Source organism: Ostrinia furnacalis, unplaced genomic scaffold (assembly GCF_004193835.3).
Source record: "Ostrinia furnacalis isolate ACB-3 unplaced genomic scaffold, ASM419383v2 OfSCF1110, whole genome shotgun sequence".
Taxonomy (NCBI): Eukaryota; Metazoa; Arthropoda; class Insecta; order Lepidoptera; family Crambidae; genus Ostrinia; species Ostrinia furnacalis.
The window spans coordinates 646233-668746 of NW_021131349.1; the positions used below are offsets into that span (position 1 = coordinate 646233).

The 22514-nt window shown below is 34.7% G+C and overlaps 2 protein-coding genes and 1 long non-coding RNA gene across 11 annotated transcripts in view; 2 read left to right on the forward strand and 1 right to left on the reverse strand.

The window, feature by feature from the left end:
- Nucleotides 1-1035: 1035 nt before the first annotated feature.
- LOC114351235 (alpha-tocopherol transfer protein-like) lies at nt 1036-22495 on the reverse strand. 4 transcript variants are annotated; one of them, XM_028302373.1, is made up of 7 exons: nt 22408-22495; nt 10823-10927; nt 8736-8895; nt 6207-6456; nt 5719-5829; nt 4662-4798; nt 1036-1277 (listed from the first exon to the last, which is right to left on the reverse strand). In XM_028302373.1, the coding sequence occupies exons 2-7, from the start codon at nt 10911-10913 to the stop codon at nt 1181-1183; spliced, it is 846 nt and encodes a 281-aa protein (XP_028158174.1). In that variant the 5' UTR covers nt 10914-10927; nt 22408-22495; the 3' UTR covers nt 1036-1180. The 4 variants fall into 4 exon arrangements, with proteins under 4 accessions (XP_028158174.1, XP_028158173.1, XP_028158172.1 ...); XM_028302372.1 differs by lacking the exon at nt 22408-22495 and adding an exon at nt 18978-19189; XM_028302371.1 differs by lacking the exon at nt 22408-22495 and adding an exon at nt 18974-19189.
- On the forward strand, nt 20603-21533 carry LOC114351237 (uncharacterized). Its single transcript, XR_003655766.1, has 2 exons — nt 20603-21067; nt 21352-21533. It is a non-coding gene; the product is annotated as an uncharacterized LOC114351237 (long non-coding RNA).
- Nucleotides 22105-22514, forward strand: part of gish (casein kinase I gish) — a 47993-nt gene continuing 47583 nt past the window's right edge. The window contains exon 1 of one of the 6 annotated variants that reach the window (XM_028302357.1): nt 22105-22187. The gene's annotated coding sequence lies outside the window, so the exon portion shown is untranslated. Of the gene's footprint in view, nt 22230-22418; nt 22507-22514 lie in introns of those variants that run through there. The other 5 variants (XM_028302359.1, XM_028302362.1, XM_028302360.1 and 2 more) reach the window with 5 other exon arrangements.

A 22514-nucleotide genomic window follows, 5' to 3' on the forward strand; every position in this document is an offset into this window, starting at 1 on the left:
GAACATTGCTATCGAATTAATGGTCCTTTTTCTTCTTTGTTTATTTTACTAAACAATATAATATTAAGAATGGGTTACACGTAAGCAACACCTAATCTTGGCATAGGCTCTTAATGTACTCGTATGTAGAGTTACTTTATTTTCTTTAAAATAGTGTGATTAATCTACTAAACTTATGTTCTTAAATTATATTATTTCATAGAATTGGCATCTTACAGTTTAAAATGGGTACTTTTTAGTGCATGTTTTTTGGAGTCAGTTTTATTTTTTTGTTAAAATTAATTTTTAATTTTGATAAGTAGTTACAGATTTGTAAGTTATTAAAAAACTTGGATGCCATGTAACCTTGATCTCTATCATCATACATAATTTACTAAACCATAACATTTTTGAAACATTGTATCATTTTGTATCATTAAAAATATTATCCCAATAATAGATGAGTTGTCAGCCATGATTATGAGTTATTAAAGTGTAATTACAGGTAATGAGTACATAGAAACTTACAATGTGTAAAAGTATAATTAATCCTATGGTGTACACTTTAAGTGGTAAATTAGTTTAAATGTATAGTCAGGTTCTAACTTTGTCTTACTATACCTACTTACCAGCTTTGGAGTAAGTAAAAAGTTGGGATGTGCTACATACATGTCAAACCTGAACAATATATCACTTTCCAACTAAAATAGTAACGTCAAGCCGTGAGTACATAATGTAACTCATTAATAAACGTCGCGTTAAGATCCGTGTCTTACTATTTTAGTTGAAATGGAACGCGGTTCGATCCAGAAAGGCTTCTAAAGTCCCTTTAAGGCTCTACCTTAGCTACAGGCTCTTGTATATTTTAGATATTTCTTTTTCATATAGGAACTCTTGCTAAAGCAGTCTATTCTATTAAACAAATAAATCTCTATTTCAATTAATATTGTTCATAAACTCGTAGGACATGCCGTCTGTCTTAACAAGGAAAAGGAACAAAGGAAGGGAGTGCCTAAATTAAAGAAGGAAAAAGGCACAGAAAAGAAAAATACGGTGTTACGAAATAAAAATATATTAATAATTTCCATTAACCTATTTGTGCATTTCAACCGTTTTGTTACAGAAACGTAAAACATTCACAAAACAAACAACGTACATCTAAGAAATAAAAATAGGCAGGAACGGTAATAAATTAATGCTACTAGTCGATGTCTAGAGATCTGAAAGTAGTTTCTTTGGGCGCCTTATTCTTTGACTTCTTTTCGGCTCTCCACAGGTTGTCATTGAGTAACTGCTCTCTGTAATACAGACAATAATAATTTAATCAATTATCCACCCACAAGGTGAACCGACGACATCGTAAAGGTAGTAGGAAGGCGCCGGACGCAGGCCGCTACCAACCGGGCAACATGGAAAGCATTGGGGGAGGCCTATGTTCAGCAGTGGACGTCCTATGGTTAAGATGATGATGATACATTGGTATATGGGTAGTTCTACTCACGGTGGAATTATTTAGGACCATAAAATGAATCTCCAGTTTTTGTTAGTAATCAGTATAAACAGTGACTAAAGACCGATAATATACTACAATATATCCAATTTTTAACGGGCCAGACAAAATTATGATAAATATTGATTTTATAGCGGTTTTTCTATTTTCGATGGACAGGGAAGTGAGAACATATACAGGATAGTGAAAATTTAACTGAAAGATGCATTTGAGTTTATAGTTTTTATTCTAAAAATAATAAAAAATACTTTTATGTGCATCATAAAGGTCCACTATCAATTGAACATGGAACTCATTTAGGTTGCTTCTTTTTCCGTCACCTGATCTCTTTGACTTTTCCCTACTATTCGTATCTCCTTCTATTATCTTCCTCTTCTTTCCTCGACGCTTTTCTTCGACTGGAAACAATTCGTTAGTATCTATTTTCGGCATCTCCAGCAATCCATCAGGATCATCAATGTTCATTCAGTCCCAGTACACTCGTAAGGTCAACCAAGTCTGATGAATCAAAATACTGGTGTTGCAGGCATTACTGGTCTCAGTTTCAGATTCAGTTTAAGCGTCATCATATTTTGCCAAAATCATGAATTATATAAACTTCATATCAAATTTAATATTATCAGTCAATGGACGCAAGCGAGTTTGACAATATTGTTTCATAATTGCCCTAAAATAATATAAAATACTGTTATAAAAACGTAACAGATGAGTGAGAAGTTGTCTGGCCCAGACACGACAGACGATGATAACAGCGTAGCTGCGTCTAACTGACTGACGATTTAGACGAAATAAACGTTTCACTAGGCGAACTTAACTGCATACTTAAATACATAAGAACGACAACGTGGCTTTCCCTTTGTTTTGTTACAGATTTTAACGTGTTTATAGGTGGCAGGGAAGTGATACTTAATTCGTGTCGCCTTTGTTCAGCAATCAAAAAATTATGTAAATAGGGAATTCAAACATAATCCATATAGGTTAAATGAAAGGTACACTAATGGTTACTTTCAATACAATGTTATTTTTGACTAATTATATTTTTATATATTTTTTATTGTGATTTACATCATGAATTCTGGAATGTCACCCCACAGGGAAATGAGAATTTTTCCTATTTGAAGCCATTTTTGTCTGGGATGTTTTTATTAAAACGTGTTGAAATTCAGTCCCCAAGTACTATGTGAGTTAAACTTTATTAATACCCTAAAACGAAAACTATTAATTGGTAATTTAAGGAGCTGCAAGTTGAGCCCCGTAAAATTCCCTGATTTGTAGAACTACCCATATTTGACTGGCATACATTTAGTATGGAAGCTGGAACCATTGAATTTTATAATACATCCAGTTTGTTTTGTAACCTATTATTGACACCGTTTGATAGAGCTCATGAAGCACTTTCAGGATCAGTAACCAGTTTTTGGATAACTTGTATAGTTTAGAAATAAACGAGTGAGATCACTTATCGTTTCCACCCTGTATAGGGTGTGTACAAAAACATTTTCCAAGTTACATGAGATAGAAGTCAATGTCAATGTTAGCTTTATGAAGTTGTTTGTAAGATTGCCCGCGACTTCGTCCGCGTGGAATAATGACTTTGGGTAGGCACTTTTAATAATTTAGTCTAATTATTTTACAAATAGCTTTTGCCCGCGACTTCGTCCGCGGAGAAGTCGAAAACGTTCTCATACGATTTTTAAATGTTTTTAACGTTATTATCTAAATGTTTGAATACCTACTTATAAAATATAAAAATCTTAAAGGTTAAATAAACATGAAAATAATTTTTTCTTATATTTTATGAATATGCAGCTCGGCCTTTGATCCGGTGAAAGTTACTCGGTGGTATTATCTTTCTACTACGAAATCGAAAACTACACCTACCGCAGTATTATTGGTAAACTTTTTTTTTATTTTCCTACGGGTGCTAGAATCATCAAGCTTCTAGCATGCCACTGGCCGTGGGAGAAGGAGCTTTTCCTCAACACTACTCCCACGACCTCAAGGGCCTCCGCCAAAACTCTCGCGCGAAAATGAGTTTTTGTATATACAGCGCAAGCAGGTGCCCGCGGCATGACCGTCATGCATTACTATGCATTGTTAGGCGAGCGCACGCAGCGGGCACCCACTCCGAGGTTAAGTGGAGGCCCCTAGAGTATGATAGTCTGTAACATGACATGATTGTAAAAAAAATGCACTAATGAGTAGGTAATTAATATCAACTTTGAAGCAAATCACCACTAAAATAACTTTCTACTGTTATAGAATGCTTATGCGAAATTTGAAGTAGATTGAACGAAGGAATCTCGTTATCCCATACAAACTTTGCCACCCCTTTTTACCTCCTTAGGGGTAGAATTTTGGAAAATCCTTTCTTATCAGATGCTTACGTCTTACAAAGAACACACCGTCCAAGTTTCAGGTCTCTACGATCAGCGATTTAGGCTGTGCATTGATCCATCAGTGGCGCGCGCAGTACTTGATCATTATTTTGCTGCGATGATATTTTAAAACTGCGATATCTCCTAAGATATTTATTGAAATGGAATGGTGTAAAGGCCAAGTATGTTTAAAATTAAATACTTGTGATGAATAACTTATTTATTTGGATAAGCATTAATATCATGTTTATGAAAAAACCTCCGCAAATAATGCATTAATATAAAACAGATTTCTTTTTGCATAAAAAGGGTTACTATGAGCCAACCTTAAAAGATAGACATATACTATCGCGGACTTTTTTTTAGAACTTTTAAAGGGGAACAATCCTGTCATACATGATTTTTGCGAAACTTTAACCGTTTACGCAGCGTCAGCTCTCAAAAGGAAAAAAATCACTGATTTGAAACATTCTTCATTGGTGCTCCGCTCCTATTGGTCTTAGCGTGATGATATATAGCCTAAAGCCTTCAGGAACTAACGGGCTATCCAACACAAAAAGAATTTTTCAAATCGGTCCAGTAGTTCCTGAGATTAGCGCGTTCAACCAAACAAACAAACAAACAAACAAACAAACAAACAAACTCTTCAGCTTTATAATATTAGTATAGATAGTATAGATTTCATGCTTCCAAGGACACACATCAGTCGCAGTCGGTCTGATTGAGCCATGTCAGTCATTGACACCAGGAATTTGACCCTGATATATACGATCCTACAAGAAGAAGCCACCAACCTTCTAGCAGAAATAACTTTGAGGACCTCCTCCATGTGGTCATTCATTGTTCCGTTGGTGCCGCCGAAGTCTTCAGGCAAGTCCTCCTTGCTCAGGTAGTTGTATAGCGTCTCTGATTTCGGAGCGTGGAAGTGGATCTAGGAATGAACATTACTCGTATTATTAAACTTACTTGTGTAACTTTAGTAGCGGTGGAAAAGTTAGACGAAGTTCAGATACAGTACCTAGTGAGTTTTATACGTCCTGCAGTGGACATTGGCGTAGCTTTAACATAATAATATTAATAATATGGGGCAAGGCTTTGAATATAATTTTTGCTCGTGTCGAGGGGAGCGACTGTCATTTGTAAGAAGAGACCCTTCTGTAAGAGCTTGTCTTTGATAGTTAAGTTAGTACGATAAATTATTCAGGTTGATCAAAGATTTCCTGAGATCTTGCTTTTTAATCGTTTCGTAGTTACTCGCTTTAAGATTTGGCAACACCTTGCATTTTGACCGTGATCATCTTATTATCTTCTTGAACTCAGCAGAGCTTTTTTTAACTCATTTCTCTTGTTTTTTTTTAAGGAACAAGGAAGCTCTTGGCCATTATCTCACCTGATGGTAAGTGATGATGAAGTTTGTTAAGCTAATTTGCAACCTTACTCCTACGGCGCTCGCTGGCAACGAAATATTTTTTTTTAATCCACAACGAGGAAGCTCTTGGCCTGTATCTCACCTGATGGTAAGTGACGATCAGGCCGAAGGTGGAAGCGAGCTTCACCCGGAATCCTCAACCACGGAGGAACTGGCTATCTTACCTCTAACTGCCGGAACACAACAATGCTGTTAACATTGTTGTTATGGCGACAGACTTAGGTAAGATGGTGGTAGCTAGCCAGGCGGACTTAGAACAAGCCCTACTTACCAACAACCAAACCGAACAGAAAAATCTGCTCCCACTGGGAATCAAACCCGGGACCTCTGCGTCTGAAGCAGGTGGTCTTCTTACCACTAGACCACAGAGGCGGTTAATAATTTGGGTAAGTACCTACCTACTACAACTAGACGAAACTTACCATGTCTGTCATGCCTTGCTTGAGGAATGGTTTGACGAGTCCATAGACTTTGTCTATAAACGACGGCGCGTTCACTACGTGAACTTGCTTCAGTCGAATTGGTATTGCATCCTGAAATAAATGACATGAAATTATTAATTTAGGCATTACTACGGATTAAATGTTGATGATGTTAATAGAACATTTTATTTTTTCATATAAACTACTTTCAGTGATCTATTGAAGTAAAGAGTGAAAAAAATAAAACATCCTATTATAAATGAAGGATATCTAGGCTCGCTATACTACTCAATTTTCGTTTTAGGCTCAGCAATCACATTTTGGGGAGTATCAAGGTTACCTTGATACATGCAGTGTCGTAAGAAATAGCATCACTTTCCTCTATTTAATAGAGTCTATTATAACTATCTCATCATCAGCATTATCCAAACAAAAATCCATAGTAAATGCAACCCTAATATAAGACTACAGATATTTAAAGCCCCTACCTGTTGATATTTCGATAACGTCCTCGCTATCGACAAGTTGAACTTGGTAAGGATCTTCAGCGAGATGTCCTTTACGTCCATGATCACTATATCCTCTTCTTCCAAAGCCTCTTCGTTAAGGAGCCACGCGTCTGTGGTCAGGAAGAACAGCCTCGCGTCTTGCAGGTAGTCGAAGTTTTCTAGCCCTGGGTCATTCAGTTGCCACACCCAGAGGAACCGGTTACCTGACATACGGAGCTGTGCTAGGTTTCTGGAAGAAAGGAAATTAAGTTCAGTTTTTTGGACATCACCCACAAGGTAGACAGACAACTTCATAAAGGTAGCAGGAAGGCGCTGGGTGCAGGTCGCTATCGACAATAGTGACTGAGTTTCTTGCGCTGCTTTTTCTCAGCACTGGCCCATTTATTGTCGCGAAGTAGTGGTAGGGTTAATACTGGGACGTGTAAAAGAGCTTTTTAAAAACCTTTTTGCAAAAATAAATGAGTTTTATGCTGAGTTTTTTTTATCAATCGGCCAATGTGGAAATCATTGTAGGAGGCCTATGTAGTGGATAGTATATCCTGTGTTTGAAATGATGAAGTTTTGCGCAGTGCCTAGTCCTAAATAAGACCGGCAAGCTGCTATAGCTGTGCCCTTGAAAAATGGTCATATCTTCAATCAGTTTGGACTTTTCTGTACGCACCATGATCTGTACCGTGCACCGTCCTAGTTACAATACTGGTTTTTTGACCCGAAAATCTTGACCGACTACACTAAGGTACTGGTTTTAGTATCTGTTTTACGACTTGGTTTCTGACCTCCAAAAATAAGAGTCATCAAGGGCTATACTTCAAACCTAATTATTTTATTACGGAAACGTGCGTTTCAAAATTGCATAATTTATGATGTAAGGTGCTGTATGTGACAATTTATATCCTTGGGTCAAAGAAGGTAGGTATTTTACTGATTCAAAGAAAGACTTGTTGTGTTGTGTAAGTAAAATACCTTTTTTATTTGAGGGCCAATATTAAAAAGTATTTTAAATGATCTTATTAAATGGGTACCTATTGAAACAAAAACGAACCATAGAAAGAAGGGCTGATGTGATGTGGAGTAGCTATGTCACTTTATCCACAAGTTCCACAACTTTTAACGATGTCGCAATGACAGGAGATAATAGAACCCAGGGCCGGATCTACCATAATGGCTTTTTGGGCTTCAGCCCAGGGCCCCGGGGATTCAAGGGGCCCCATCTAAGACAAGTCAAATAATGTACTGTCTATTTTTTTCTGTAATTTGAGTAATTATGTAGGCCCCAAAGTAGTATTAGCCCAGGGCCCCCTAAACTCACGGTCACCCTGATAGAACCTCGTTTCCATTCAACATTCTAGCATATCTATGCAGCTAAAACATGTCGTTTAAAAGTTGTTTGTATTCACCTTAGATCAAGCCGAGATTCATATACATGTAGATCTAGCACGTAAACCTCATTCAGCCAAGGTTTAATTGGTTTAACCTAGATTAGTCAGCTGGAGCGTTTTGTAACTGCTTCAGCTCATAGCTAAATAGCATGATGATATTCAAGCTTTTATTGATAAATAAACGTAGATTAAATCTAAGACTGTGAAGCAATTTTTTTGGTTTATTTAATGTTATGTAGAGTCGAGGTATTCTGTGATAATAATACCTAAGTAAATGCCTTTCTTAACTAAAATTAAGTAAAAGTAGTACCTATTTCTCGAAACATTTGACAAATATTTTTAATTTGTACGTAGTTTATGCTGAGTTACCTAAAGTAAGTTATGATGTTAAAGTAAGATGGTACAACTTACGTAAGTTGTAGTTACCATGTAACGTACGTACAGCCTCAGGCTGAGTTGGACCATCTTATCCTAAACGTCAAAAATCTGTCAAACTCCATACAAAAAGCACCGGTTATTGTTATTTTTACAGTTAAAATTAGGTGGTGCAACTCAGCCTTAGTTTGTAGGATATTTTTAAATGTCAACCGTTGTGGGTGTAGTAACCAACCATAGTAGTCTCTGTTAGAATTTTGAGTGACTAAGAATCAGTCAAAATGTGACTAAAATATCATAATCTAACCTAAACTCACACAATTTTCAAGGCCTTCTGCAGCTGAGGCGACATCGGGTCTCTGTTGTTGAGGAGATCTGGTGACGTGGCTCTGATGCTGAAGAACATCTGCGGTACTCTTCCCTTTGACGAAAAATCTGTTCAAAATTGTCTAAATCATCATAATCTAACCTAAACTCACACAATTTTCAAGGCCTTCTGCAGCTGAGGCGACATTGGGTCTCTGTTGTTGAGCAGGTCTGGTGACGCTGCCCTGATGGTGAAGAACAGTTCTACAGCACTCTTCGTTTTGACGAAAAATGTGTTCAAAANAACTGTGGCGACATCGGGTCTCTGTTGTTGAGGAGATCTGGTGACGTGGCTCTGATGGTGAAGAACAGTTCTACAGCACTCTTCGCTTTGACGAAAAATCTGTTCAAAATTGTCTAAAAATATCGTAATCTAACCTAAACTCACACAATTTTCAAGGCCTTCTGCAGCTGCGGAGACATCGGGTCTCTGTTGTTGAGGAGGTCTGGTGACGCTGCCCTGATGCTGAAGAACAACTCTGCAGCACTCTTAGCCTTCTCCAGGTCGTAGTAGCAGCTGTGTAGGAAACGCTTCACCATTCTGTCCTCTGGAATTAAGAAAACGAGGTTGAGTTCCTTTTTTTTTTAATCAAATCTTTTCGTGTTTTGTGTGTTTAACTATCTCATTTGCACATTGAACTGGGTAGCACACGACAAATGACTTACAACCATTTTGTTAAATTATCATTCTTGATAAGGCTTTTTAAAACCTTAGAAGGTTAGGTTAGGTAGGTATTTCTTGTGGTAAGGTGAATAGTTTGTACTCTACATAGTACATACCTACTTAATCGAATCTCGTAGTAATACGAATGAGTATGTGAATTTCCCGGGGTGATTGCAGTGAGTAATTTTCAGGTTATTTCAGAATTATTGTAAGAATTATTTCAGTTATTTTGAAATTATCTATTCCCATTTTTTCTAATTAAATGCGAAAAAAGGTTTGTAATTAGTTACGTCCAAAATAGACTGTAGCGTTAGTAGTCAATGGCCTCTAGAATTATTCTTCCTTATCGATGGGTAATCTGATAGTAAACAATAATGAGTATGAGTATACTCGTATTAGTCATACTTTAGTATCTTTACATCTAGAAGTACTTCCAATAGTTCCGTTTATATCACTCATCGTTTGTAAACTAGATAACGTTATCGCGAAATCGAGTGTCGATCGTTCGCATCGGAATCGGAACCCGCATTGTGGAGTCACACAATGGCCGGCCGATAACTGTGAGATGTAGACTGTGTACCGCGAAAGTTCAGTTCATACTGAACTCGTGGATTTTAGGCGAAATCTACGCTTGTTCCCATCGCGTCAACACCCAATCGAGTAACTGTTTCCCACAAAAATCCCACCAGTAATGTAACACCCATAATAATTAACCTGTATTTTCTTACTATAAGCTTTAGATTACTTAATTATTTAGATTTTTAATGTATTTTGAATTTTGAAAAGCGGAAATCCGCATGTTTTAGGTACTATTTGAGAAAATATTGGCATGTTTTTTACAGCTATAAATAAAAGCAAATAGTAAAAATTCTTAAACTTTGATCAGATTTAATTACTTAGGTTGGTTTATACCTCGAAATCATTATAACTAAGTTGTAAATGTTTATTAATCTTTTAGAGGTTTAACTCTCAAACCACTATAACCACGGATACATATCTCTAAACCACATCATTTACCCAAAACCGCGTGTGGTAATGTTAATAAGTGCACGTTTTTTAACAATAGCACTATTATCATTTTCAAGCACAATAGAAACCTTGGTTCAAAATATTATGAACAATAAAATTTAATATTTTACAACAGAGAGGTCATTAGTTACGGAGTGTAGTTGTTTAGAAAATAATATACAAAAAATAATAGTCTCAATGGATTTGAAATTCATACAGGGTGGCGATATTAATATTATGCAAAAATAACAACCTCAATGGATTCATCAGCGATTATACTCATTACAATCAGCCACTTTTACTAGTGATGTAACATTTAATTAAATATTGAGGTAAAAGGTATTATAATGACCCAATAAACATAACAATGCTGCACTGTAACACCGAATAAGTAATAGTAGGTACCTACACTGTAATCAGTTTTCATTCACAAGAATTTTCTGAAAACTCAAGTTGATTACTGACTTTACAATGCAATCATTTTTTTTATTCTGAGACTGTAAAACGAACATAAAGGTTTCGAGATTATCGAGTAATAAACTCTTATCGAATACACACAAAATATAAAAACTACAACATGTTGCAATGCATGTTTCAAAGTTGTTACAAAGTACCAAAAATGGTACTAAAACAAAGTCTATGTTCCTTCAATTCATTTTTAGATGAGAGCGAAAGAGGAGCGAAATAAGGAACTTTTTTATGGCATTTTATGCCTGCCTGTGTTTAAATCGCTTCTGACTAACATTTAAACAGAACTAGTAAATTATGGTTAACTAAATAATAATGTTAATACAGTCATTTACCTAGATCCTTTGGTAGGTGTGGTTGGCTGTTGATCCATTCCCGAAACGACGCCATCAACTTTTCTACATCTTCATGACTTTTCTCCGCCATTTTTCAGAGGGACACTGCAAAAATAACATGAAAATTTTCAGTTATGTCATCACGGAATCGAATCCACTTTTAATACGAATAATACACATAAAATAAACGTAAAAGAAACTCTACATTAAGTGTATGCACATTTTCACAAATAAATCGCTGAAACTTTTGATATTTTCAGGTTTACCTACTGCCAAGAGCAAAGACTGAAAATTATGAATATTATTTTTGAGTAGGCACACACCGTTGATTTTTCGTCGGCCGATAGTTTAGTCGGGCAGTTGATCAGTATGGGAGTGCGCACACTACGCCGATTCGATTTGGCCGAGTCTTCATACAATTTAAAATCGGGTACAACTATCGGCCAACTAAAAATCAACGGTGTGCGCCTACTCTTATTATTAACACAATCAAAAATAAATCGTTACAATACTTTAATAATGACATTGTTATGTTGTGCCTTAGTATTTACGTCAGAAGTGGTAATATAGAAATAACAGGATAATTATTATTTTCATTATTATTTTTCCTCTTAGCCCCCGAGTATGTTAATGATCTGTATACGAATACGTAGGAAAATAATAAAAATAATCGTCGATATAAATGGGATTAATTAAAGATTGTTTATTATATTTATAGATATTCATAAAGCGCAATTAGCATAGCATTCATTCATTAACAATATAAAATGTATACTATGGAACTGGTTGTATCTACGGTTGAATGTATGAATTATCTTACTTCTTACTAATCATACTAATCCTACTTCCTATCCTACTTCCTACTATATATAATATTATAAATGCGAAGGTTTGGATGTCATGATGTCTGGATGTTTGGATGTCTGGATGTTTGTTACTCTTTCACGCAAAAACTACTGAACGGATTTTGATGAAACTTTACAGTATCATTGTTTATAACCCAGAATAACATATAGGCTATAATTTATGACGATATGTGTCAAAGTAAATTTCACGCCGGTGAAGCCGCGTGCTAAAGCTATTAAAAATAAAACTATTAAAAATATTGTATCAAGTCAACTAAACAAAGAAAGTTTTCGTATCAATAAAATAAAGGTCCACACTCGAACTTAAAACACAAACTTTTTCCCTAGGGGTCGAACCCGCATTCGCTCAGCTTATTTATAGGAGAGAACTACATATTGTATAAGTCACCAGTGTAGCTAGACAAAACATCTAGTTGTCACGTAAATGTACGTATTTTTAAGGACGTGACTGACACTCATGTTAAGGCCGTATTCACAAACGATGCTTGCATAAGTGAAGCAGCAAATCGAACGCACAGCGTTGAATAGAGATCTGTGATTGGTTCGTGTGTCAACCTGTGCGTCCACACGCACTGTGAGACCTCATAGTAATGTTTCTGAATTCGGGCGTTAATCACTCAGCACAAGGTTTTTAAAAGAACATTGTAAATAACTTACATCATACAAACAGACGTTATAAAATCCACTTCCTACATAAATAATAACTAACTAATTACATAGTCGAAATACGCTAGTCCAACGGTTAAATAAAAAAAGCTTTTTAATTGTACCCAAAAGTGTACTAGAGAACAGGTTTTATATTATCACTTGAAAGAACGAGGTCACGCCTCGTCTTATTAAAAAATTCGAGTACAGACGGCGGCATATCAAGATATGTGGCATCTTAGTACGTTGTTATATAGAGTCGATTTTACAACGAATTGTAGAGTATGTTTGTACATCAACGATGCGTTGGTCAAGCGTCTTTCCATTCTATACATAGCCAGAACGCAAGGGTGTGAAACTAATCGAGTATAGTTTGGATATGACTTTTTTTACTAAGCTCCTCCAAACTATACACGACCAGTACGCATACGCTGCGTACTGCTCGCGTATACTTTGTAGTGACTTAGGTCAATTATCTTCCTCCAAAATATACATCGCCAGTACGCATACGGACTAATCATGTATGTATTGTAATAAGTGCGTGATTACAATTTATACGCGAGTAGTTGCATGCTAGTCATTTTGACTTATTGACACTCTCTTTCTATTACATACTAGCTTTCCGCCCGCGGCTTTGCTCGCGTGGAATTTTGTCTGTTACAGAAAAACAATATCGCGCGCGTATTTGCTCACCGTTTAGACCTACCCTGGACTACGACAAACATTTTAAAACCAAAATCAGCTCAATCGGCCCAGCCGTTCTCGAGTTTTAATCAGACTAACGAACATCAATTCATTTTTATTTATATAGATAGATTAATTCATATCTGCGTGTCTACTTTAAACATTGAATCATCTTACGACACGTGTCATTGTTTTGATAAAGGATTTTTTGGTGTTTTTTATTCTGCCATAGAAAAGAAATTTGTTTTGGGGCTGATATTTCACCAATTGTAGGTATGGAAATATGTCAAAATGATTTTGTTCTTGAGATAAAAGTTAATAAATAAAATAAATAATAAATAAATATCCTTAGACATTTTACACTGCGCTTCTAGTCCCAAACTAAGCAAAGCTTGTACTATGGGTACTAGACAACGGATATAAACATAATTAAATACTTTTTTTTGTAAATACATACTTATTATACATAGAAAACACCCAGTCCAATACAAACAAATATGTTCATGCACACAAATGTTTGTACTGTGCGGGAATCGAACCCGCTACCACTTCGAACCACTACACCAAACGGCCGACAATACAAACCTAGCATTTAAAGTCTCGCATAATAAGTGTATTTAATGCACGTTGAACTTTCTTCTCTCACTCTCTCTCATATTAATTAAATTGTTATTTAATTTGAAATCTACCTAATCAATTTAATTTTAAAAACCACTTACAATACTTTTAAAAATCTAGATTTTTTATAGATTCAGTAAAATAAGAATATTTTATGTAATAATATCAAATAAATGTAATTTTAAATATAATTCCATATTTTACTGAATTTTACTAAATCAATATCAACTAAACACACTCTAGTCAAGTGTAAGTGGTGTAGTAGAAACTAATCGAGTATAGTTTGGAGATGACTTTTTTTACTAAGCTCCTCCAAACTATACACGATCAGTACGCAAAATTCGTGTATAGTTTGGAGTCACAGATTTACAAACAGGCACTCCGAAATATACACGAGCAGTTTCCTATGGGTGCGTTCTGGCCATGTATAGAACGGAAAGACGCGTTGGTCAACGAATGGCATTAATACAAAAATACAATTTTCTAGAATGACTTGTGGAGATACAGTGATATTAAATTAAAAACCGGGTATACATGAATGATTAGACAAAAATAGCTTCCGAGCTGTACATCATAATAATGTTGCTAAGTCATCAAATAACTAAGTCATAACTAACGAATAACTAACTTTTAATTTGGACATTGACTGTAACAAGTGAATAACTTGAAATTTTGTAAAAGCGATTGGCGAAAACACATTTTACGAGTTTTACGACACTTTCGTGCGTTTCAGCCAAATGACGTCCACTGCTGGACAAAGGCCTCCCCCAAGGTTTTCCATAATGAACGGTCCTGCGCTGCCCGCATACAGGCTCTTCCCGCGACCTTTACCAGATCGTCAGAAGTTTACGACACTTTATTATTAAACATACTGTCTCTAAAAGTGGATTAAGGTGAACTACTAGGTTTTTGCATAAAAATATTACTTATGCGAGACATGTTTAATCTTTTAAGACTATGGTAACTAGAGATTAGAGCTAGGAAGTTAGTAAGTAAGAGACTTATCCAGTTTTAGATACAAAGTCCCTATTTGGAGCTAACTAGAGTTAGGTATAGTTGAACAAGCATTAATGTTGCAGTAACTGTAGCTAACGACTATCATTAATTATACTTTTACATATTTAAGTAAGTTAATAAAAATTACAAGCCTAATTTTCCAGAACTTGGACGTGATGATGCTTTTTAAATACAATTTTAGTTAATAGGTACATTATACAATTTCTATTCTTCAATGTAGTTAAGGGGTGGTTCATAAAACTACTTTACTTCTAATATAACTAACCATTCGAGGTTTAATAGGTACTAATGGTATCGGGGTTTAAGAAAAATTACTAACTCGGAACTTTTGATACTTGCATCACAGAATATAATGTTCCTACTTCGCTGGTACAAAAATGGAAAATATTAAAACTAACTGAACCTACCTCTGATATTTAATATCTAAAAATAAGTAATGTCACTGCGATTTTATTGTTCATAGTACCGAATAATAATCGCGGGACGAAAACGGGACCGACCCGCGCATTATAAATTGCTAATTTCCGCCAGTGCTTTAGTTCAGGCATTATAAAGTCACATTCTCAAGCCACTTAGGATTGCTTTAAAATTCTTAAATCGATCCTGACCTTAAAAATAAACAAGTGACCCTTAACTAACTACATGTTTTGTTTTAACTACGAGTAGATATTTATATTTTACAAATAGGAGACTTCTGTTTCTTAGTTGACATGGAGTGTTTTCATTTTTTAAATTGTAACTAATTAAACGCTCTAAACCAGAACTTCCCAAACTGTGCGTTCCAAAAAAAGGTAAATACCCAAGGATGCCACATGACACAGTACAAAACTGTTTGGGAAGACCTGCTTTAAACAATAGCTATTTCAATAGACATACCTACCAGCCAAATCAAACTTTAAATCTGTTTTACAGTAATATAACCAATTTGTAAAATCATAAATATGACGCCAGTAAAAGACATTGCAGTTTCTGTCACGTACGAGTTACGACTGAAATTACTAGTACCTACACTCTTGTACATATTTATCCAGCTAGAAGTACCTAAATAGGTATATAATCAGCTACAGATTACAATCTACAATCCTCTGAAGCCTTTCGTGTTTGTCTAAAAAGCAAGGGCGAGGTAAAGTCAGACGTTAGCCAATAATACAAACGTGTCTTGTAATTAACATGTACGTGAATTGTTTGCGACGTGATTAAAAAAATAATGTATTTATTTTACCCGGCAGACAGGGAGTGAGTTTGTTAAGGCGCTTCTTCCCTACACTCTCTGTAATGTTTGTCTCGAAGCGCTGGTAGGGCAAAATATTTATTTATTTATTAATATTTAGGTACAATGAGGATTTCTCTGCTAGGTTAGCATTGAAGTAACCTAAGCAGAAAAAAAATGTTTGACAGTATTTTTAACTGCAATAAGTTTTATTTTTGTTTTGAAGATTCATTAAGAAGTTAGCTATTAATAGTCTAACTAAACAATTAAAGAAATATAAAATATGATTAAATAAACGAGCAGGTATAGCTAGAAAGGAGCACTCTACATTTGCATCTTGAATACGACTGCTTGGGATCTACAATTCTACATCCATCTGTTGATTGATAAGTAAGTACATATTGATGAATAGTTATTGGTAAATGTCTTAGGTAGTTATCTCTAATTCTCGTAGTCCATCAATATGCTACATTAACGGCGATTAAGCCTAACCTCATGTCGCCACACTCACCGCTTAACTGCATGCAATTAACAGTGACTTTGAAGTCATACATGATTATGGTGACACCATAATTGTTCTCCATAATCTGATAGTTGTTAAGTCATTAATGATATAGTATGTCTGCTATAAAGTGATATTAGACCCATTATTGGCGACTTCCTGGTTGACCTAAACCTTAGTGGAAATCTAAATAAAATCTTAGTAGCAATTTCGTGAATTATTTTCCGTGTTTTATGAGTTATTGTCATTAAAATTAGCGAAAATATTAAAGTGCATTATGGATTTAAAAAAATGCATATTTAAAATTAACTTTTAATTTTGAACAGCAATCAGCAAGAATTCTTACTTAATCGATGTTTTATCAGAAGACTACTTACTCTAACCACTAAGCTACGGAGACATGAGCAAAACCGTCTTTCGTGGGTTCAATGTCCATCTGAGGCAATTTGATTTAATTACTAGGACTAAGTAAGTAAATACTTAGGTGCTAAGTTTGCTTTCGATAAATTAGTTAATATTTATTAATATTGTCTTCAAACTGTTAATTAGTGGTCAAGTCGAGAATCGAATGAACTACCTGAGGCGTGACAGAAGGTTAAATATTGAACTTCAACACGCGAAGGATATTCGATCAGTGGAATGTTTTACGCAGCCAAACAGACAGAGGTTATGTGGGACAGTCAACCTTGTGTCCTTGTAAAAGAGGTTGTAGTATCTTGTAATTACGACTTACATTATACAGTAAGGTATTATTTATACTACATGTAACCTATGTCAAACTGCAATATGCTATGCTGATATGAGATAATATTAGACAACTTATGTACCTACCTAAAGTCTTATTTTTTCGTGTCTTCGCTAAACAGATTAAATTAAGGAACAAAATAATAATGATAATCCTATTCTTGGTTTAACCGTACCTTATTTATTTAAAAAACATAGATACCTATCATGCCTAAGCTTATCCAATGTAAAGGCCAAATTATATCCTTTATTAAGGATATTAGGATAGCCATTGCTACAAAACAAAAGAAATAATAACGTACTTACTACAAAAGTAAGCGTTCAACCTCCAATTGATGAACTTCATTGTATTAAAATTAACTAAAGAGCTGAGGCGTAAACAATGCTTATTTTCTGAGGATATAGGCAAGTACAGAGGTAAAAAACTTACTTAGAAATTAAATACAAAACGATACTTAGTTAACAATAACATGTAGGTATAATGTATTTTTGCCAAGGTTAAGATCAAAAGTTGTGTAGCAAAAAGATTTGAGCAACAAAAAAGAAAAGTTACCTACGTCTGTTTTTACACGATGTGTGTTAGGTTAGTACACCACGCTTTATTAATCTAAGAATAAGTAGTTCATAATTTTATGGAAATTGTTGTGTATACCTGACACCTGTAATTGGCATATTTAAACTGAAATCCTGATAATGTATACTGCGAATGTCTTGTGTGTTCTGATGTTGGTGGACCTTTCCTTTACTAATAAATAAAAATAAATAGTTAAAGCAGGATTCAGGTTCAATTAGGATAGGAGGGCGCACTCAAAGGCTGTGCGCGTACCTACTTAGGTACGCCAATCAAATGGATAATGCGGATTTATAGTCTTTGGATACCTCCAAAACATTTCTAGTTCTCTTTATGTTTAAATCGATGGTACAAACTGAGTGCAGAGATACGTATTACTCAATACTAATCTTATCAGTAGATGAGCAGAACTTATCCTAATATTAAATGTTGTCTTTGCAAATAGAAACTCGGAACTAGGTACAACAGCTGAAAAATATCTAACTATCTAGGTTAGGCTATTAACTCTGGTTATAACCATAGTCTTGATAGAATCACATTTTGATATTTCAATGGAAAATGAATAGGTATGCAATGCACGATTCCATCGGAGACAATGCAAATGGGGCATGATTCAACTAGGTAGGTCGTGGGTTCGATTCCCGCCTTAGGCTGTTCGATTTTTTCAAGTTGTTTATTTTTTAATTTGTTTCAGAAGCGACTCTAATCGCTACGAAAATTTAATAACGCTCTATAAGTAGATCTATTATCTTTTTTTCGTCAAGAAATCTAATAAGGAATTATTGATATGTTTACATTAAAATTTTATGTTTCCTACCTTCCTACCTAAGTACATATTTAACTTGCTGTAAGTAAGAAATGAGATTAAAATAAATAAGTAAAAAAAATAAAATATTACGCCTCATGGGTTAGAAAAACCATAGTTCAAAAGGGTAGATAACATAGGTAAGGGTACTCGTACTACCTACTATTATTTATTCTGTGGTAAGGGTAGCAAATTATTTCCTAACAATTTTTTTGTTTGTTTGTTTGTTTTAATGTTACAAAGAAATTATCCAAATAAGTACTTTTGTGAGTGATGTTACCCAATCATTTAATACAATCAATAATTTTCGCGTCGACCTTGTCATACAATTTAATGTTTAACCATCCGATGCATACAAAAATACATCTCAAAGACACGTAAATCCTAAACTGGTTTGATTCGTCACATACACACGTTCCGTGGACATTATTATGTGATCAAAACATCATTCAACGTAAATCTTCAATAAAGATAAATGGAAAAACTCACATACAAAAGTTGTTTTGATTCCAAAAGGCCGGTGGACTGTTGATAAATTCCGCTAGTCCGTTGATCGTTTGTTTTAAATCAGGCAGGTGCTCCGCGTGTAATACGTCTCTTTGGGGCAGCCGGCTGCTGATGACTGGCCTTGCCACCTTTTGCCAAGCGCAGTCGCTGTAGCTCGCGATTATTATGAATACTTAGTCGGCGCAGGAGTGCTAACTGGGTACACAGGGTACAGACCGGCACTCAAGTGCTAACAAAACAGAGGTAAAATATAGGGTGTACGCTCAAGAATACTAATTACCTATAGGTCTAACAGTCAGCATTTAACTTATTTAGTTTTAAGTAGGTAGTTACGCTGTAGTAATTTTAGACTGACGGAAATAAAAAATCAAATATGAAGAAAATTATTTTCTTATCTTCTAAGATTTATGTTATAGTGAAAATCTAGCGTTGAAAATTTCAGTAGGTAAAGCTCATCGCACTGTTCAATTTGCCCGAATGGGATTCGAATTTCGAACCTTTGACCAATCTACCACGTGTAGAAAATACGTAGGACTTAGGCAACACTAAAACCACAGAATACATTGCTAAAACCTAGAATTCGTAATGTACCTACAATGAATAGGTCCTTAGAATAAAATTATTCTTCTACCTTATTTAACTCTTCAATGATCAATCATCATTTCACCTATGACGTCAAACAAAAAAAACACGTGAAGTTGGTTAGTATCTAGTCCTAAATGCTTACATGTTTCAATGATACGCAAACTGATTATTAATTATTCCAGATTAAAAAAAACATTATTGCAACTCCAAATCCACTCTATCTTTGTAATCATACACCAAAACATTGATTATTTTATCAAATATTGGTCACGTTTGTTATTTCACGTGTGGTGAAGAGTTGTGCATTTACCGTAAACACTCAAAATAACATTATAATATAAATACAAGTTTGATAACAAGTGAAGAAAATATGCTTTATCAAAAATACAAAGTGTATCATAGGTATGTATCTATCTTACATACAATGTATTCTTCTTACCAATATTCCATGTTTTCCTTGGCCCTCAGTACTTAAAATTAGGTTTATGTGTTTATTTTACAAATTAATCTTGATATTTATTTTAACTTTTAACTGAATACTTTTAAATTATTAATTACTTTAGCAAAATGAGTTGGCGAACCCCGAGGACCGTTTTAAAATTCCCGCGCCCTCCCCTCCAATTCCTCCAAACCTGTCCAACAAGTTGTTTTCATTTACAACTTTAGAGCACAGCTTTAGAGCTAGACTGTAGGTATCGATATTGAGTAGCGGTATCTTGTAAATCGATTCATCGGTACGAAATACAATAGCCATAGCATTATTTCAACCTGACGGTAAAATAGCCGACGAACTGAAACGATTCTTTTTTTTAGTGTTGCTATTATCATGAAATAAAAAACTACTTTTAAAATATAATCATAAAATAAGTAATATCGAATAGTTTGCTCTAAGTTTTACGGATTCGACGACAAAATTAAACATAATGGCAAATGAAATGATGAAAACAATATTTATTAGCTTAGCACAAACAGAATAATAAAAAACTATATCAAAACCTGACAACACCAACCGCTGCAAGTTTGCGCACACGGGGTGGAAACGCCATAGAGTTTGACAGCTCCATAGAGAGTGAATTTTTTTGACAGTTCCGAGAGGAAGTGACTTTTTTTATAGTTGTCTTCTGTATGCGACAGTGGTCTTTTGCATGTTAGAAACCTTAGAAACCTTTTCGAATTACAACTTCAGCTTTTATTCATAAATTATTTTATTGAATCTATGTGATTTCTATAAATTAAATGGTTATTTAAAAGTATAATAATTCAAAGTCGTAATTTTCACTTTAATCACTTTAGTTCCGTCTCAAGTCTACAACTGTGACATTATTAAAAAAAAATAAACGTCAAAAATTTTTCATCGAAAAAACGTGTTTTTCTACGATTTTTAATTGTTTCTAATTGAAATCCATAATTTCTCAGTCATTATTAATAAGAACTACATGTGCATGGATTGCCTGTTGGATTGATGTTTGTTTACGAAAAAAATTCTCTCAAGTAAGTTAACAAGTAAGTTATTTCACTCGAGATAGGTTATTACTTGCAGCAACATCATGTTTTAAGTATTGAACCACACAAAGGATTAAATCTTCATTACAAAATCATTCATAACTCCATTTAAATCAATGGAAACCAAATATGGATAGTTTCATGGAGTAACAACATACTTTGGATTTTGGACATAAAATACAATACAAGTAGGTACATTGCAGGCATAGATTGCAGGATACAGTGAATGATACGTGTTTTATACAATGAATCTAAGTACCTATTTGTTTCAGGTTAATATCGAACTTCGAACTTATAAAGTGTTAAGCAGCAATTACAATAAAAGTGCTTGCTGTGGAATCACTGGTGCTGCTCATTATTGTCAACTGTTACTTAAAAAGGTCCAGATGAACCAACATATTCAATGAAGTTTAAAAGAGACCTATTTAAACAATAAAACAAGACCAAAAATGAATATTAGTGTAGAATGTAGATGTAGAAGATTACAGACTTACGGTGACTTTTTGCTCTAAATATTTCATATATTTTACAGGTGGTGAGAAACATGTAGATCTGGCCTGCTTACAGTGGAGTGGACAGAACCAACGTGAGAGTGAACGTGTGAATTTATGGAGAACATTAAACTATTTTACTATAACATATTTTATATGAGTTACATACAAATGTCAATCCGTGAGTACATAATGTAAAAACTAAAACAATGTACTGTTATCACAACAGTAACTGTAATCTTTTAAAATCCAGTAGTTTTATTGCTTATTGATTTTCGTAAACAAAATATTTCATGTTATATTTCATCAATAAAGTTTTATTTTATACTTCAATAGTTTTATTTTTAAACACATTACATGAAACGGAACGGATCAAAAAAAGTATGAGAGGTATATATTTAATCTGTGGGCGGCAGACGCCATATTGTTTACAGCGCCACCTACTGGACAATCTAGCTCGGTACCAGTTTGTTTATCGTTCAACAAATACTAGGGCCGTTTCCTATCTGTCTTTAGACATACTCTCTAATCTGTGTTTGCGCATGCGCCGAATGGCGATTTATCAGTGACTATTCTTTGAGTTAAATATTTTTACTTAGAAATTTTATCGTTAGTCGGTAATATATTTATGTAAACGTGTAAAATATTAGACACTTTAGGTTAGATGAACTCTTAAAATAACTCCTCCATTGTATTTTTTCAAGTGATTAAAGTGTAACATTGGTGGCCATTACAAAACCTAAACTTTTTTATCAGGACAAATGTCCATTTGATGTTTCGGCGACGTTGTGACTAATCCATGGAAAGCTAATTAAAAATTACTTATTGTGCTTTTACCTGCTTAGCGTTGTGATTCCATTGGTGCAGTGAACATCTTCCTCTTGAGAATCTTCGTTCAAAATAATTTCCAAAAGATTTGTGCCGACCGATAATTAGGTTTGACT